At 41.5% G+C, this 17721-nt stretch overlaps 1 protein-coding gene across 1 annotated transcript in view; it reads left to right on the top strand.

Annotated features, from left to right (window-relative positions):
- The window catches only part of ILDR2 (immunoglobulin like domain containing receptor 2), a 28133-nt gene extending 17356 nt beyond the window's left edge, over positions 1-10777 (top strand). The window contains exons 4-8 of the mRNA XM_044285866.1: positions 1908-2078; positions 2444-2557; positions 5475-5670; positions 8189-8819; positions 10112-10777. Of these exons, the coding sequence (XP_044141801.1) occupies positions 1908-2078; positions 2444-2557; positions 5475-5670; positions 8189-8819; positions 10112-10147 (1148 nt within the window). The 3' untranslated portion in view covers positions 10148-10777. The remainder of the gene's footprint in view (positions 1-1907; positions 2079-2443; positions 2558-5474; positions 5671-8188; positions 8820-10111) is intronic.
- Positions 10778-17721: the final 6944 nt, after the last annotated feature.

Genomic DNA, 17721 nt, shown 5'->3' with positions numbered 1-17721 from the left:
GATCTGTGGATGGCACTGTTATGGGGGATCTGTGGATGGCACTGTTATGGGGGATCTGTGGATGGCACTGTTATGGGGGATCTGTGGATGGCACTGTTATGGGGGGGAGCTGTGGATGATGCACTGTTATGGGGGATCTGTGGAGGACACTGTTATGGGGGATCTGTGGTTGGCACTGTTATGGGGGATCTGTGGATGACACACTGTTATGGGGATCTGTGGATGGCACTGTTATGGGGGACCTGTGGATGGCACTGTTATGGGGATCTGTGGATGGCACTGTTATGGGGGGGGGGAGCTGTGGATGATGCACTGTTATGGGGGATGTGTGCTATGACACATAGGGCCATAAGGGGGACCAGCATAAGATGCTATATGTGTGGATTACACACATATAGCATATTATGCTGGTCCCTCTCATGGCCCTATGTGTCACAGCATTACTTTATTAATGTCCCCTCATGTGTCCTAAACCACACACATACCTGTCTTTGTATGCAAAGTCTTTCTTTACTGCTGAAACAATCGCTCTCCTATTGATATAATCGCCAGCCTCTGTAGTCACGATGAATGCACTGCAGCGAGCGGGCCGGCGCATGACTTCAGTCACTCAGTCAGTCACGCTCCTCCCACTTCATTAATGAAGCAGCAGCGCGACTGACTGAGTGACTGAAGTCATGCGCCGGCCCGCTCGCTGCAGTGCATTCATCGTGACTACAGAGGCTGGCGATTATATCAATAGGAGAGCGATTGTTTCAGTAGTAAAGAAAGACTTTGCATACAAAGACAGTTATGTGCGCGAGGCCCGCCGCGACTTTCCCCCAGCCGCTCCCTGCACTGTAACTGATGTATCGCTGGCCGCGCTGTGCAGCATAGCGGCCGGCGATACATCTGTGTCAGCCACGTAAAAAGTCAACCATCGCTTTATGAGACGCACAGTGTGTCTTATAAAGCAAAAAATAATCGCAGCATTTTTGGGTCGGCCAAATCGCCATATCGCATTCAGCGATTATCGCGATACGATTGCTTTGGCGATATATCGTGCAGGCCTTCTTTAAACCTATATGCATTTAAAGTCTTTGGACAGTTTTGAGATGAGTAAATAAAGTTGCCCTGTTTCAGTTTGCAGTCTTCATACTTGCATTTATATTCAGACCTCCTGATATTCAGTTCGCAGCCTGCTTCTAGTTTCAGACGTTTCTCATGTGGTTGTGTCCCTCCCAGTAATACATTCTGGATCTGTGTGTCCAGGATGCTGCTGCCTTCCCCTCCCTACCGACAGCCTGTCTGATCTGCCCTCCCCTCTCTCCACACTCTGATCTGTGATATGCAACCTCCTCCCCCTCCCTGCTGCTGTCTCTAACACTGAGAGAAGTGAGAGTAGACAGATAGGTGAATGACTTAAGCACACTATACAGAGGCAAAATGGCAGGAAATTTTAATGAAGGAAGTTTAGAAAGTTGCGTAATTTTGCATATAGGAAACAAATGAACAATTAAAAAAAAAACTTTGCCTTTTAATATAGTCCATTCAATATGAGTCCCCCCCCCAGCTGATTTTGCCTGCAGCTAACACTGGGGGAGCTTACTGTATGCTGCTTATACATTGGCTTCAGTAATAAAACAGTACTAAGCTCCTCCTGAAGGTAAATGATACAGTTCTGTCTGCCTTCAGCCACCACTAGAGGGAGCTCAGGAGCTTACTGCATATTGTTTATACACTGTCCTCAGGGATAAAACAGTAGTAAGCTCCCCCTGGTGGTAAATGATAAAATTCTGTCTGTCTGCAGCCACCAGAGGGAGCTCAAGAGCTAACTGCATACTGGCTATAAACTGCACTTAACCTTTGTAAAAATTGTTTTTCCGGAGTGTTTTGTGCCACCCTATTTTATTCTTTCTCTTCTGCAGTATATGAAGCGGGCAAGGCTGCAAAGATTGGCTATCCTCCCAACGTTCCCACCGCCTGCCCTCCATATTACATCTCCACAGTTCCTGTTGCTCCAGTCCCGGCACCGATGCTCATGGAAAAACAGCACGTTCCGCCGCTAGTGCAGAGCGACTCGTTAGGAGGACAAAATGGTAAATCCAACATCTCTCATGAAGTGAGGAGGTGGATAGGGACAAGCGGAAGTTCACATACTGAGGGGTATGTAGTAGAAAGGATAGCATTCCCCAGCTGCACAGAGTATTTCAGGAGTTCACCTACCGAGGGTTATATCATAGAGGGACCACGTTCACCAGAAGAGAGGATTGTGCTGATCTTGTAGGTGGTAGGTTTAATGAGGGGAGGACTGTGTGTGAGAGGGGCAGTGTCATCATCTGAGATGGAGACAAGTGGAAGGTCACTGCAGCAGCACAGAGTATTACAGCAGAGCAGTGACCTGTCCACCTATAAAGTCAGAGACTTTTCCTACAGTAACATAATGTGTCTGTGTTTTCATCAGTACGTAAAGGCTACCGCATCCAGGCGGACAAGGAGCGCGACTCGATGAAGGTTCTGTACTACGTGGAGAAGGAGCTGGCTCAGTTTGATCCGGCGCGCCGGATGCGAGAACGATGTAAGTGCTCCATGCAGAACGTCTCCTCTTCTAACTCCTTCTCAAGAGCCGGGGATTTAATCTAAGATTTCAGAATCTGTTCAATTGAGTCATTTTTCTGTGAACTTGGCGGCCACCTACACAGTGAGTCACCAGTTACGAGCTGTCACTTCCAGCCTCGCATTGTCCCAGCGCAGAAATATATTATATTCTGTTCAGCCGAGAGGAACGTAGACACAGGCGCATTAGCGGGATCTCAGGATTAGCTTTTCTCTGGGCTGATACATGGCTGTGTACTTGTGTCTAGTTATAGGATAAGGCCCTGTTCACATTGGCGCTGGGTTCTGTCCCACCAGAGGATAGATTACCAGAACAAATGGAAATATGAGGGACTCCATTACAGGTAAATAGGGTCATTCAGGAGCCTACACTAATGCAGACCTCAGACCAGACCCCCTAAATGCAAACCACAGACCCCAGAATAAATACAGACCAAGACCCACTAAGTTCAGATCCCAGACTAGACTCCGATGTAATACAGACCCTAGACCAGATCCCCTAAAACAGACCCCAGGCAAAGCCCCCTCAATAGTGGATTCCAAACCACATCCCCTAAATACAGACCCCAGACCAGACCCCTAAGTGCAAATCCACTAAATAAATATAGATGCTTGGCCAGACCCTCTAAATACAGACCCCAGACCAGAATTCATAATATAGACAGACCCCATAACCCCTAAATGCAAACCCCAGACAAGACCCCTGATTAATTATATATCCCAGACCCCCTAAGTACAGACCCCAGGCAGGAATACCTAAATACAGATCTCAGGCAAAGCTTCCTAAATAGAAAATTCCAGACCAGAACACATAATAAAACACAGACCTCGGAGTAGGCCACCCAAATGCAAACCCTAGACAAGACCCATAATTATACAGACCCCAGACCAGACCCTCTAAATGGAGATCCTAGACAAGACCCCTAACTAAGTATAGATCCCAGACCAGACTCCTAATCGATAGAGATACTAGGTCAGATCATCTAAGTATAGACCCCAGGCAAAAGCCACTAACTGTCAGACCCCAGACCACATCCCCTAAATACAGACCCTAGACCAGAACACTAAATAAATACAGACCCCAGACCAGAGTCCAGACCCCTAAATACAGACCCAGACCACCTAAGTACAGATCCAAACTCCTAAATACACACCGCAGACCAAACTCCTAAATACAGACCTAGACCCCTAAGTAGAGATCTCAAACCAGGCTCTTATATAATACAAACCTCAGACCTGATCTCCTAAATATACAGGGTGGGCCATTTATATGGATACACCTTAATAAAATGGGAATGGTTGGTGATATTAACTTCCTGTTTGTGGCACATTAGTATATGTGAGGGGGGAAACTTTTCAAGATGGGTGGTGACCATGGCGGCCATTTTGAATCCAACTTTTGTTTTTTCAATAGGAAGAGGGTCATGTGACACTTTAAACTTATTGGGAGTTTTACAAGAAAAACAATGCAACCCTCTTCTCCCACTCTTCACACACTGATAGCAACACCGCAGGAGAAAAGCTACCACAGGCTTCCAGTATCCGTAGTTTCAGGTGCTGCACATCTCGTATCTTCACAGCATATGGAAGCCTGTGCTAGCATTTCTCCTGCGGTGTTGCTATCAGTGTGTGAAGAGTGGGAGAAGAGGGTTGCATTGACAATCCAACACAATGGCCAGCACATTGAACACATTTTATAAGTGGTCAGAAACTTGTAAATAACTCATGAAAGAATAAAGTTACGTTAAAACCAAGCACACCATTGTTTTTCTTGTGAAATTCCCAATAAGTTTGATGTGTCACATGACCCTCTTCCTATCGAAAAAACAAAAGTTGGATTCAAAATGGCCGACTTCAAAATGGCCACCATGGTCACCACCCATCTTGAAAAGCTTCCCCCCTCACATATACTAATGTGCCACAAACAGGAAGTTAATTTCACCAACCATTCCCATTTTATTAAGGTGTATCCATATAAATGGCCCACCCTGTAGATCCCAGACAAAGCCTCCTAAATAATAGCTCCACACCAGATCCCTAAGATAATGCAGTCCCCACAGAAGATCCCTAAATAAATTTAGACCCGGACATGTGAACAAACACAGACCACGCAGATACTCAGCCCCTTCTTTTAGCAGTGACTGGGTTTGGCCCCATACATTATGGTAGAGATGTCCCTACTATCGGGCCATACACAGAAATCGTGTGCCCCACCGAGACCTCTGACCAATATACAGCTTTTTGTAATGCCTGTTCCATAGCAGATCTATGTAGAGTTTGGAGCCCCATTGGGGTAGCCGGTGGAGAGACATTGTTACATCTGCCCCACAGAGCTCCACATTCCCGACACACATTAATGCTGTCTGCTTGCAGCCACCACTAGGGGGCGCTCGCTGTATGTGAATTTTATAGATGGAGAGGTTTATGAAACTGTCGGAAAGAAAAACGGTTGTCTACAGCAGCCAATCACGGCACATCTTTTATTTTAATCTTCTGCTCTTTGAAAATGAAAGATGTGCTGTGATTGGTTGTGTTGGGCAGCAGTTTTTCTAATAGACAGTTTTCATAAATTTCCCCATAGAACTCAATGGGAGTTTTAAAAATCTATATGCAGGGAGCCCCACCTAGTGGTGATTGCAGGAAAAAACTTTGTCCTATGTCCTGCCTCTGTGGTAGGTTCTTTCGTACTATTATCTGCTTCTGGGAAAGTTGGGTGACAATCTATGGCCACTACTGCAACCCCCACCCAGCTTTTCCTGACTCCTAAATGGTACATCTGCTTTTAGTGGGGATTTTTATATTTTATTTTTTTATAAGGCTTCTTAAATTTCTGCTCATTGATCTTGTTATCACTTTCCATATTTTCACGTCTTCTTCAGACAGCCATACAATCTCAGAGTTAAGCTCCCTGCACGAAGACAACACTCAATTAAACCGCTCCTATCGGCAAGTCCGCAGAAAGCCGCTACCTGCCAGCTGCACCATTGATGGAGATAAGGAATACTGGTCAGGGGTGGTCGGGGCCACAGCCAGAGCCTCAACATGTCCCAAATTCCGAGATGACTTCAGGAGTAGGTAAGTTATTTCTTAGGCAGATACCAACATATTAACCCCTCAGAGATACAGAATGTAACTCAGGATCAGTATAGGATAAGTAATGTACGTACACAGTGGCTGCCCCAGCAGAATAGTGAGTGCAGCTCTGGAGTATAATACAGAATGTAACTCAGGATCAGTATAGGATAAGTAATGTAATGTACACAGTGACTGCACCAGCAGAATAGTGAGTGCAGCTCTGGAGTATAATACAGGATGTAACTCAGGATCAGTACAGGATAAGTAATGTACGTACACAGTGGCTGCCCCAGCAGAATAGTGAGTGCAGCTCTGGAGTATAATACAGAATGTAACTCAGGATCAGTATAGGATAAGTAATGTAATGTACACAGTGACTGCACCAGCAGAATAGTGAGTGCAGCTCTGGAGTATAATACAGGATGTAACTCAGGATCAGTACAGGATAAGTAATGTATGTACACAGTGACTGCACCAGCAGAATAGTGAGTGCAGCTCTGGAGTATAATACAGGATGTAACTCAGGATCAGTACAGGATAAGTAATGTATGTACACAGTGACTGCACCAGCAGAATAGTGAGTGCAGCTCTGGAGTATAATACAGGATGTAACTCAGGTTCAGTACAGGATAAGTAATGTATGTACACAGTGACTGCACCAGCAGAATAGTGAGTGCAGCTCTGGAGTATAATACAGGATGTAACTCAGGATCAGTACAGGATAAGTAATGTATGTACACAGTGACTGCACCAGCAGAACAGTGAGTGCAGCTCTGGAGTATAATACAGGATGTAACTCAGGATCAGTACAGGATAAGTAATGTATGTACACAGTGACTGCACCAGCAGAATAGTGAGTGCAGCTCTGGAGTATAATACAGGATGTAACTCAGGATCAGTACAGGATAAGTAATGTATGTACACATTGACTGCACCAGCAGAATAGTGAGTGCAGCTCTGGAGTATAATACAGGATGTAACTCAGGATCAGTACAGGATAAGCAATGTATGTACATAGTGACTGCACCAGCAGAATAGTGAGTGCAGCTCTGGAGTATAATACAGGATGTAACTCAGGATCAGTACAGGATAAGCAATGTATGTACACAGTGACTGCACCAGCAGAATAGTGAGTGCAGCTCTGGAGTATAATACAGGATGTAACTCAGGATCAGTACAGGATAAGTAATGTATGTGCACAGTGACTGCACCAGCAGAATAGTGAGTGCAGCTCTGGAGTATAATACAGGATGTAACTCAGGATCAGTACAGGATAAGTAATGTATGTACACAGTGACTGCACCAGCAGAATAGTGAGTGCAGCTCTGGAGTATAATACAGGATGTAACTCAGGATCAGTACAGGATAAGTAATGTATGTACACAGTGACTGCACCAGCAGAATAGTGAGTGCAGCTCTGGAGTATAATACAGGATGTAACTCAGGATCAGTACAGGATAAGTAATGTATGTACACAGTGACTCCACCAGCAGAATAGTGAGTGCAGCTCTGGAGTATAATACAGGATGTAACTCAGGATCAGTACAGGATAAGTAATGTATGTACACAGTGACTGCGCCAGCAGAATAGTGAGTGCAGCTCTGGAGTATAATACAGGATGTAACTCAGAATCAGTACAGGATAAGCAATGTATGTACACAGTGACTGCACCAGCAGAATAGTGAGTGCAGCTCTGGAGTATAATACAGGATGTAACTCAGGATCAGTACAGGATAAGTAATGTATGTACACAGTGACTGCACCAGCAGAATAGTGAGTGAAGCTCTGGAGTATAATACAGGATGTAACTCAGGATCAGTACAGGATAAGTAATGTATGTACACAGTTTCTCCAGCAGCAGAATAGTGAGTGCAGCCCTGGAATGTAATACAGGATGTAACTCAGGATCATTACAGGATAAGTAATGTATGTACACAGTAACTGCACCAGCAGAATAGTGAGTGCAGCTCTGGAGTATAATATAGGATGTAACTCAGGATCAGTACAGGATAAATAATAAACGTGCACAATGGGGATCATTTAGTAAAGACTGCACACACCAGTCTTGGTAAAAATCGTGTTGACATAAAATGTGAACAGTTTATTAGGAAGCAAAGAACTTTTAATAGATTTGTAGCATTGTGAGTCCTGTGCTCCAAAAACTGAAACCTGTGCCGACTAGGGGCTGGTGTACATTTCACTTAGAATTTCTGCCAGTTTTCCGGTGTAAAGTCTGGTGAATGTTTTGTGCCATTGTGGCCGTACCCCTTCAGCTAAGCTCTGCCTACTTTTAAATAAAGCAATGAGAGCAGTATCAAAAATCAAAAACTTAGACTTTTGTATACTAATAAACTAGCATGGTGGTTTAGTGAATGACCCACAGTGACTCAACTTTTTATGTTGATCCTCTCTGTATATTAACGTATTTAATTATATGTATAAAAATATTCATTAAGTCAAGAAAAAATTTCCCATTCTATACATGTAACTCCATTCAAATTTTTGCTTACTTTCACAGTCTTCAAAGACCAACATCAGAGGTCTTAGAAAGGAAAGCGTTCCCAATGGCAGTCCAAGCCACCTCTACGGACGAATTAGCTGTATTTGCAGACTCATATAAACAGAGGTCCCGTCGGACTGACAGCCGAGGTCCTGGGACTGGGCCAAGGTTTGAGAGGTCTGAGTTGAGAGGAAGAACTCTATATCAGGATAGCTCAACCGATGACTACTATGGAAAGAGAAACCACGGCAGGGAACTGTTTTCAGACAACGAAAGAGGCTGGTCGTTCAGTCCGTCTCGGATACGAGCCCCAGAGGACAAGCTTCTGCCCAAAAGGATATCCCGAATGGGACAGAGTTACGACGATGCATACCTTAGCAGTATTCTTGAAAGGAAATCAAGGGGTATTGAGGAAACCAGCATAACCCCATCCAAACTGAGCTTGCGGCAAAATTCAAGTCGCAGCTATGGTCGATCTCCAACGTTCAAGACAGGAGACAGCAAAGATCACAAAGTTGAGGAAGAAGATTCACTTCCTCCGTACAGCGAGAGAGAGCTTGCCAGGGCTCTCCCGTTTCGCTCAAGAGAACACTCCTATCTCAGCGCCTCAGACAAGAGGAAGAAAAAGGACCATCAACCAAGTAAAACAGTGAGAAAAGCCTTCTTTTTTTACATGAATGGGTCACAGGCCAAATGGGGTTGGCGGGCTTTGTCAAAAATTTAAAGTGGGTAGAATGCGTGTGTGAGGACACTATTATACGATGTTGGTGGACCATTAACATGATACTAATTGAGAAACGCATGCTGTAGAAAGGCAGCTCCTGTTTGGTCACATTTCGAAACAGGGACTTTTTTGGTCCTCTTTTTCGGGTTTGTCAAAATAATCAAAAATAACACAAGAAAAACTTGGGCTGTTTGGACAATTCTCCAAGCTATGGACAATGGGTGGTCAATTATGTCTTTTTTATATATCTATTCTGTATATTCGGCTCCAGATGTAACTTGTCTTGTGCAGGCATGGTTGAAATCGGGATAAATGTTGAGTTGAAAATCTTTGTAAACAAATAAAAAAAAAATTGCAATGTGGGCGTGCGGGTGGTTCCACCCTTTTAGATTTCTGTGGTTATTCTATTGCTGTTATGGAACATAAGGACGAACTGTTGTAGAAACAAAAACAAAAAAAGTCAAAAAGTGAATACCGCATTGTCTGTGCAGTTTCGAAAAGCTGCTCCAAAAAAGACTTTTAAATTCAGCTGACCAGAAATCTATTTTTTTGCCACAGTAAAAAACAAAAACATTCTAGACTTGTACAGATATGAAAAATGTTTGTGTTGCTGCTGCTAATTATTTTTGTTCCTAAATTAATTTACATGAATCTGTAAATGTGGCAGCTTTTTTATTAAATGTATAAAACTTTTTGACATGTATTAAATTGAAACGAAAAAAAAAGTAAAAATCAAAAACAGATGGGTGGTTTCCTTTATTCTTTAATAATTATCTTCTCTCTCCTTGTAGTTGTGTTTTTTTATGAGAAGTTTGAGGGAAACATCCAATGAGGAACAGAAATAAAAATTTAAATATATCTATATATATATAATCCAAAAATTATCATCCATTTGATATATGACATTCCACTTCATATGTCACCATGCCCCCCCCCCCACCCCCCACCTATGCATGTCATGAATCTTGTGTTTGACATCTGTCCAGTCTAAGAACAGCCCTGTGTTACCTGTTTGTTTTTGTGACGGTCTCATTTGGGTGGCTAGGTTTATAATCGTAATTTAGGATATCCTATTTAGAAATTTAGCAAATAAAAAAAAAAAAAATGGGTCCATCAATTGGGGGTGCCAAGTTTTTTTCCCCAAAGACAGGGAGAGGTTAATCATTTTGTTCTCCATTTTGTCATGTTCATATCTTACTGTTTATTATTTTTCACAGGGTGATTTTCCAAACAGGATGTCCCTCGTTGTCTGACACCGTGAAAGACTTAAGGAAGATTCTCTTTGGAGGAGGTACTGAGGCAGTCCTGGTTACAAGAGGCAGAGCCATTAGCCACTGTGCTCCAAGGAACCCGTTCTTGACGTGGAAGATCTTTTAAGTAGCTAGTAGACCATATGCATTGGGCCTTAAATTGGAAGCAATGGTCTCCTACTGGGTATACAACCCAACCAGTAATGGACCTCAAAAATAAAACAAAATAAAATAAAAATGTGGATTATAGCGGGGCATCACAACTTGCCACAATTTTAGATTGTGTTAGGACTAGCCTTAGTATACTTTATCTTACTCCTGTTTAAAAACAAAAACTTAACAGGGGTGGAAATTGCCTCCATTCTCCAACATTCCTTATGTCTCACACTCAAACAGTGTTATTTTTGTACCATCCAACCTATTTGTGCCTCTCATTCACAGTGTCCAAGGAAAGGACGAGTGATGTCTTTGTGAAAAGTGGGCGGAATTCACAGACACAAGTGAACATTTTTACAAAATTAAGGGAAAAAAAACAAAAAAAAATTCTGAAATGTTTAATTAGAATTATATTTACAAAATTAGTTTCATTTAAATTTAGAATTTTACAGACTGTGCCTGGAAAGTGTCTTGATTTGCACCAGAATTTCTGGCAGACACTTTATGTGCCGACATTTTAGAAACTTTTTAGACTAGTCCTATTTTGAGCTTTGTTTTGTCTTAGTCTTCGACAGATTTTGGCACATTTTGTGGACAAAAACAGTATAAATCCCTATGGTGCATTGTGTGTTAAATAGAAATTTTTGTGGTGCATTGTGGCATTTTAGACACATTTAACACTCCAAATACGTACTAGTCTTAAATTGGCCACTAAATAAAAATGGAGCAAGCACAATATTCTGGCGCAAAAATAAACAAATTTTATTATATCGTCCCCTATGTCTTAAAATTATTTAAATCCATTATGAAATATTGTAATGAATTGCCTAGATATACAAAGAAAAACATTTAATAATGCATTTTCAAATTAGGCCTGTTTCACACTTGAGTTGTGGTTTTCCGGTTTTGATGTCAAGCAGAGGATCTCAAAACTGGGCTAAAACGGATCAGTTTTGTCCCCATCCATTGTCAGTAGGGACAAAACTGATCAGGATGCATTCCATTCCATTTTTTGACCAGCTGCAGTTTTGTGTTTGGTCTGCGAGATGGAACACACCAGATCCGGCATAAAAATCAATGTAACTCAAGGGTGCCTGGTTGTTTTATTTTTTTGTTACTTACAATGATTTTTATACCAGATCCGGTTTGTTCAGGTTAAATTTAATACGAACGGATCTGGCCGAAACAGATGCATCCGGATGTCTTAAATGGTACAAATCCGTTTAATTCCGGTTTTGAGAACCTCTGTCGGATCTGAAAACCGGGAAAGCCACAACACAGGTGTGAAACAGGCCTTAGAAATTGTATATCCATGTTGTAGAAATTTGTAAATCCAAATTGTAGCAATTTTTCAGAAATTTATAAATCCAAATTGTAGCAATTTCTCAGAAATTTGTAAATCCAAATTGTGGAAATATAATTCTCCGTTTTATATTTTATAGTTTCAAATCTTAACAGTGAAATAAAAAAGTGTTAAAATCTAAAAAAATTCAAATATTATTAATTTTATAATGTTGATGGCTCTCCAATACTCCTATGGTCCTGTCTGTGAATTCCGCTAAGAGTCCCCTTTGTTTACCTAGAGAAGGTGCTACTTACGTACCGTTTTTATTTCAGTTTACGTAATTTTTTTTCTCTGCTGCCATGTATCTGTTCTCATCCCCCTTGTATCAGTTTTTATTACCTTACATCACATTTACCTTTAATGCAAGAAATATTTTTGCGTTCTATAAGGAAGAACAATACATGTGAGTTTTTGTAACTATTTTTAGGAACACTACTCTTTCCGTTTTTGTAAAATCGATTGGATCTTGCCAACCGAGAGCAAATTCGCCGAAGGGGTGAATGTACTGTGAATGTATTGTGTTGCTTTTTGAGTTTTTTTTTTTAAATGATTTGTTTTAGTTTTTAGAAGTAATTATTTTATAGTAAAGTGTTATTGCATTAGTATCTTTATGATAATAGCTAAAAGTTTAGATTTTTTCAAAATCTTGTTGCATATGAGAAAAACTGTTGTTCTTTTGCCTTTGCCGTTTCTGTTCAAAAGATGTAACTTGCATGGACAAATGTAGCTCAGACATTTTACTTTTAGATTTATAATTCACATCATTACAAAGCATGACTATTCACTAGATTTTACTGCGGGCTGTTATCTCATAAGTCAATGAGAAAAAAAAATTGCAAAAACTTCTAAATCATTTTTCAAATATCATGTTATTTTGTAAATTGACACACAGGCCCCGATTTACTAATGTTTCTGTGTCAAAAATCAGTCTAAAAAGTGGCACAATTTGGCACATCTAGGGTTTCTACAATTTCTTCTGACATGCTTAACAAGGGGTTGGGGCTTAGCGGAAGGAGTTGGGCTTTGCCTGAAAGTGGGCAGTGCTACGGTGCACCATTTTGTGCCAAAATTGTACCAGAAAATCTGTCTCAAAGTAGTCAACCAATAGTTGACTGCACCATGTTTATCATCCTCCAGCCTGAGCCAATGTGATAAATCTGGTGCAGGTCTAGACACCCTGTCTAAGCTTAATAAATCTGGGCGGACCAGAGTCCTGTGGTGCACCATCTATGGAGATGCAAGTGGACCATTGTAAGATTTTTTTTCTATACAGTTCTATATGCCTCTGTATGAAATCTGAGTTTATTGGAATGTGCATGAGCCCTTAAAGGGGCTATCCCGTTCTTTAAAACTCATGGCCTATCCTTAGAAGAAGCCTTCAATATTGGATTGCCTCCCACCAGTATAAAAGCGGTGGCCCATTTTCTGTACAGACCATTATTTTTAAACAACTAGAAGCTCTTTGAAAGCAGTATTTGAGGTAAAAACTTGAAAAAAAAAAAACTTGTGTGAAGTCTTTGAAAGCTTTCCACATTTTTAAATACCCATTTCCCAAAAATATGTATTAAAGGGTTTGGAGGGTAATTTTTTTTTTTTTTTTTTTACAAAAGGCTCAGAATAGCTTAAAGGGGTTTTCCCATCTCAGAGATTGGGATCATATTGCTAGGATATGCCCCCTTTGTCTGATAGGTGCGGGTCCCACCTCTGGAACCTGCACCTACATTGAGAACTGAAGTTTTGGAGTGCGCACCGTGTATGCGCGGCTGCCCTCCATTCATTTCTATGGGGCCGCCGAAAATAGCCAAGCACTGGCTCGACTATTTCCGTGGGTCCATAGAAATGAATGGGAGCGGTGCGCTCTTATTCACTACTATGGGAAGAACGCTTGGTGGTGGCCGCAGCCCTTAAAACCTGGGGTCCTCCGGCCACCACCTTCCCCGCTCCGTTCTATATGCCCCCATTGTCTCAGATAGGAAAACCCCTTTGAAGGAATAATGCTTCCTGCATCCCCCGCCTGTGTCTCCTTCTCGGTCACTCTCAACACATAGGGAATGTGCGCTGACGGGCAGAGCAGAGGCGGGTTTCCACCGTGGCCAGTGATTGGTTGAGCAGGCATTTTCTTTGTGTTCAGAGGGACCACAGCGGACAGACTGTCGGGGACCCAGAAAATGTCAGAACATGATTGGTAAAGGAACAGTGAGACAACCCTTTGCTTCGAGGAGCTAAAACACTGGAATCTGAAAAGAAAAAAGAGTGATTAAAAAAATATAAAATAATTTTTTAAAAATGCATTTATGAGAATATGCCACGCAGTAAAAATCTAGATGAATCAGCTGATGTAGCATCCAATTTACTGTTATCATGATGCTTATAATAATTGCCTGTTGTTACATTGTTGGCCAACACTAGAGTAATATAGAATAATAGTTTTTTATGATTTTGTTCTAGAAAATAGTGTTACTTAAAGGGGTTTTCCGGGAATTAAATACTGATGACCTGTTCTCAAGATAGGTCATCAGTATCTGATCAAATCACAGAATTAAAGGTAGTAAAGGTATTGTATCATCTCATACATTGGGGGCGTATGGCTAGCATAGGCCCCCAATGTCTGATAGGTGCAGGTCCCACCGCTGGGACCAGCACCTATCTTTAAAAGTGAAGGAGGGCGCATGCGCGGCCGGCCTCCATTCATTTCTATGGGAGTGTCCTGAAAATAGCCGAGTGGCGTGCTCGACTATTTTCAGAAGTCCCAATGAAATGAATGGGAAGCGCATCGAGCAAGAGCGGCCTCCGCTCCATTCACTTCTGACGGAAATAGCTAAGCCGGTGCTCGGCTATTCTCTGCACTCCCATAGAAATGAATGGAGGGCGGCCGTGCATGCGCGGGGCTCCGTTTTAAAGATAGGCGCTGGTCCCAGAGGTGGGACCCACACCTGACAGACATTCGGGGGCATATCTTAGCGATATGTCCCCAATGTATGTCATAATAGAGTGAGTTTTCCTTAATATCTGATCTTTCGGCACACCCGCTGATCAGCTGTGTGAAGGAGCTGCCGCAATCGGGGTTCGGATCGATACTGATCAGATACTGATTGACTTATCCTGAGGATGGGTCTTCAGTATGTAATTCCTAAACAACCCCTTACATTTTTTTTTATTACATTTTTTCAATCACATTTTTTCTTTATATTAGAAGTATGAAGAGAACGATTCACTCAGACTTAAAACTTAATTAGAAATGGATCTTGATTGTACCAACCACCGCACGGTAGAATTGTTTTGTTTTCAAAAATCCCACTGATCATGACCTTATGTGCATCAGCTATAATTTGATTCTCAGCTACGACCGGCTGTTTTCTTTTCAGCCACTTGCTCCAAAGACGGACACTATATGTCTATATCAGATTCAAAATATTTTTGTATTGGTCAGTGGTGCTGACATTACCTTCAGCACTGCATGATGGGACATGCCCTTACATTGTTACATGGGGTAAGTACTATAAACCGAGAGCGTACAAGGTCGGCCCTTGCTTGATCTTAATGTATATACAGCTTCTTTGAATTTCTGGAAGGGCTTGTAAACTACTGTGAACAGAATATTCTGCTGCCTTTCAAATGATTCGTTGTCTCTTATGATTTTGTTATTAAAAAAAAATTGTGATATAAATATGGTTGTATCTTTCTTATCAGCCTAAGGTTTCATCAGTCCATGTCATAAAATTTGTTGCAGAAAATTTGGGCTCCAATGTTTTATTTTTACACTTTTACACATTACAATAGTAAAAATAATATTACAAAGCAGAAATTATTTTTTCATGAAAGTTTTTTTAGTTTTATAATAGAGCTTAAAGGGGTTGTCTACCTTTTATTGTGCTGTTTTTTTTTAGATCCCCCTTCCAGCGTGGCTGGTTCCACGATGGTGAGCATACTTACCTGATCCCTGCTGTTGTAATCCGCCTCCATTGCATTCCAGTGTGGTCCTATAGCTACCCGCGTCAACATCCTATGTGATGCTACTGCAACCGATGACCGTAGAGGTGACATGACCTGTGCCAAACAGGATGTTGACGTGGGTAGCTGCAGGACCAGTGGCACAAGAGAGGGAGCGATAGAGCCGAAACTCCACTGTTGGGATCAGGTAAGTATGCTCACCACACAACACAAAAAAGGTGAACAATCCCTTTAAAGGGGTTGTCCAGTTTCAGAGCAGAACCCAGACATATACCCTTCTTCCACCACTCAGTCCCCATGACATGAGCATTGGAGCATTTCATGCTCTGATGCTATCCCTTGCCATGCGCTGTATCGGGCAAGGGCTTTTCTTTACATTTTTACACTGCTAGGTGGAGGCTTCTCCCTAGCATTGTTCCTGACGATGTCACCGGCACTAATAAGTGGGTTTTAGTGCTGCCTTAGCCGTTTTACAGGCTAGGGCAGCGCTAAAGCCACCCATTAGTGGTGGTGATGTCATCAGGCTCACTGCTAGGTGGAAGCCTTTCCCTAACTTACCCATGGAGAGCCCGGTACATCACCGGATCTCCAGAAAAAGCTTTTGCCCTACGTGATTGCTCCGATGCTCATATCATAGGGGCTTAGTGGGGGATAAAGGAGATATAACCCCTTTAACTGATAGATTTTGTTGTAGAAATACATACAAATACATTACGATCCTCTACTTTTGGTGCTAGTATTAGCGCAGAAGAAATATAATCCTCTGGAAAAGAAAGAAATGTAATAGGCCAACTCATTCTCTAGAGCCAAACCTTATACGGGTATGGTGGGGTCTATAACTGACCTATATTTTCACCACTCTTCCATAAATCCGATCATTGAGAGGCACTGGGACAGTAACAGACTGAATATCTGCTGAAAGGGTCAAGTGATACCCAATAGGAATATAATATGGTGAATTATGTCAAGTAAAATTCAGAACCAGGTAGAATACAGGCAAATCCAAGGCAAACACTTAATAAAATGCAGAGCACTGGCAGAGGCACAAGCTTCAGGAACCCAGACATGCAGATTACAGGAACCCATTCACACATAGCAAATACTTAGTGCAGTAACAGAACAACGCTGACTTCAGAATCCTATTCAGATATATAGTGAATACATATGCAGTGACTAAGCAAGACTGACTTCAGGAACCCATTCAGACACAGTGATCAAGACGTCTAGGTGTAAGGACACAAACAACGCTCATACTGTCACAACAGGACTCCGTGGTACAGGACTATAGCAGAAAACATACGATCCATGACAAGGTCAACAGAGTACATAGAATGTTTAGAACAGACAGAGGGTAATGGCATTCAACACTAGGTCAGAATACAGACACAGAATGATCCAGAAACAAGCTTCACCTATGTACAAGAATATAACTACTATAATACTGCTCCTATGTACAAGAATATAACTACTATAATACTGCTCCTATATGCAAGAATATAACTACTAGAATACTGCTCCTATGTACAAGAATATAACTACTATAATACTGCTCCTATGTACAAGAATATAACTACTATAATACTGCCTCCTATGTACAAGAATATAACTACTATAATACTGCTCCTATGTGCAAGAATATAACTACTATAATACTGCTCCTATGTACAAGAATATAACTACTATAATACTGTTGCTATGTACAAGAATATAACTACTATAATACTGCCTCCTATGTACAAGAATATAACTACTATAATACTGCTCCTATGTACAAGTATATAACTACTATAATACTGCTCCTATGTACAAGAATATAACTACTATAATACTGCTCCTATGTACAAGAATATAACTACTATAATACTGCTCCTATGTACAAGAATATAACTACTATAATACTGCTCCTATGTACAAGAATATAACCACTATAATACTGCCCCTATGTACAAGAATATAACTACTATAATACTGCCTCCTATGTACAAGAATATAACTACTATAATACTGCCTCCTCTGTACAAGAATATAACTACTATAATACTGCTCCTATGTACAAGAATATAACTACTATAATACTGCTCCTATGTACAAGAATATAACTACTATAATACTGCTCCTATGTACA

This window comes from Bufo gargarizans, chromosome 3 (assembly GCF_014858855.1).
Source record: "Bufo gargarizans isolate SCDJY-AF-19 chromosome 3, ASM1485885v1, whole genome shotgun sequence".
Classification (NCBI taxonomy): domain Eukaryota; kingdom Metazoa; phylum Chordata; class Amphibia; order Anura; family Bufonidae; genus Bufo; species Bufo gargarizans.
Note: the sequence above shows the minus strand (reverse complement) of the source record. Positions and strands in the feature narration are given on the sequence as shown.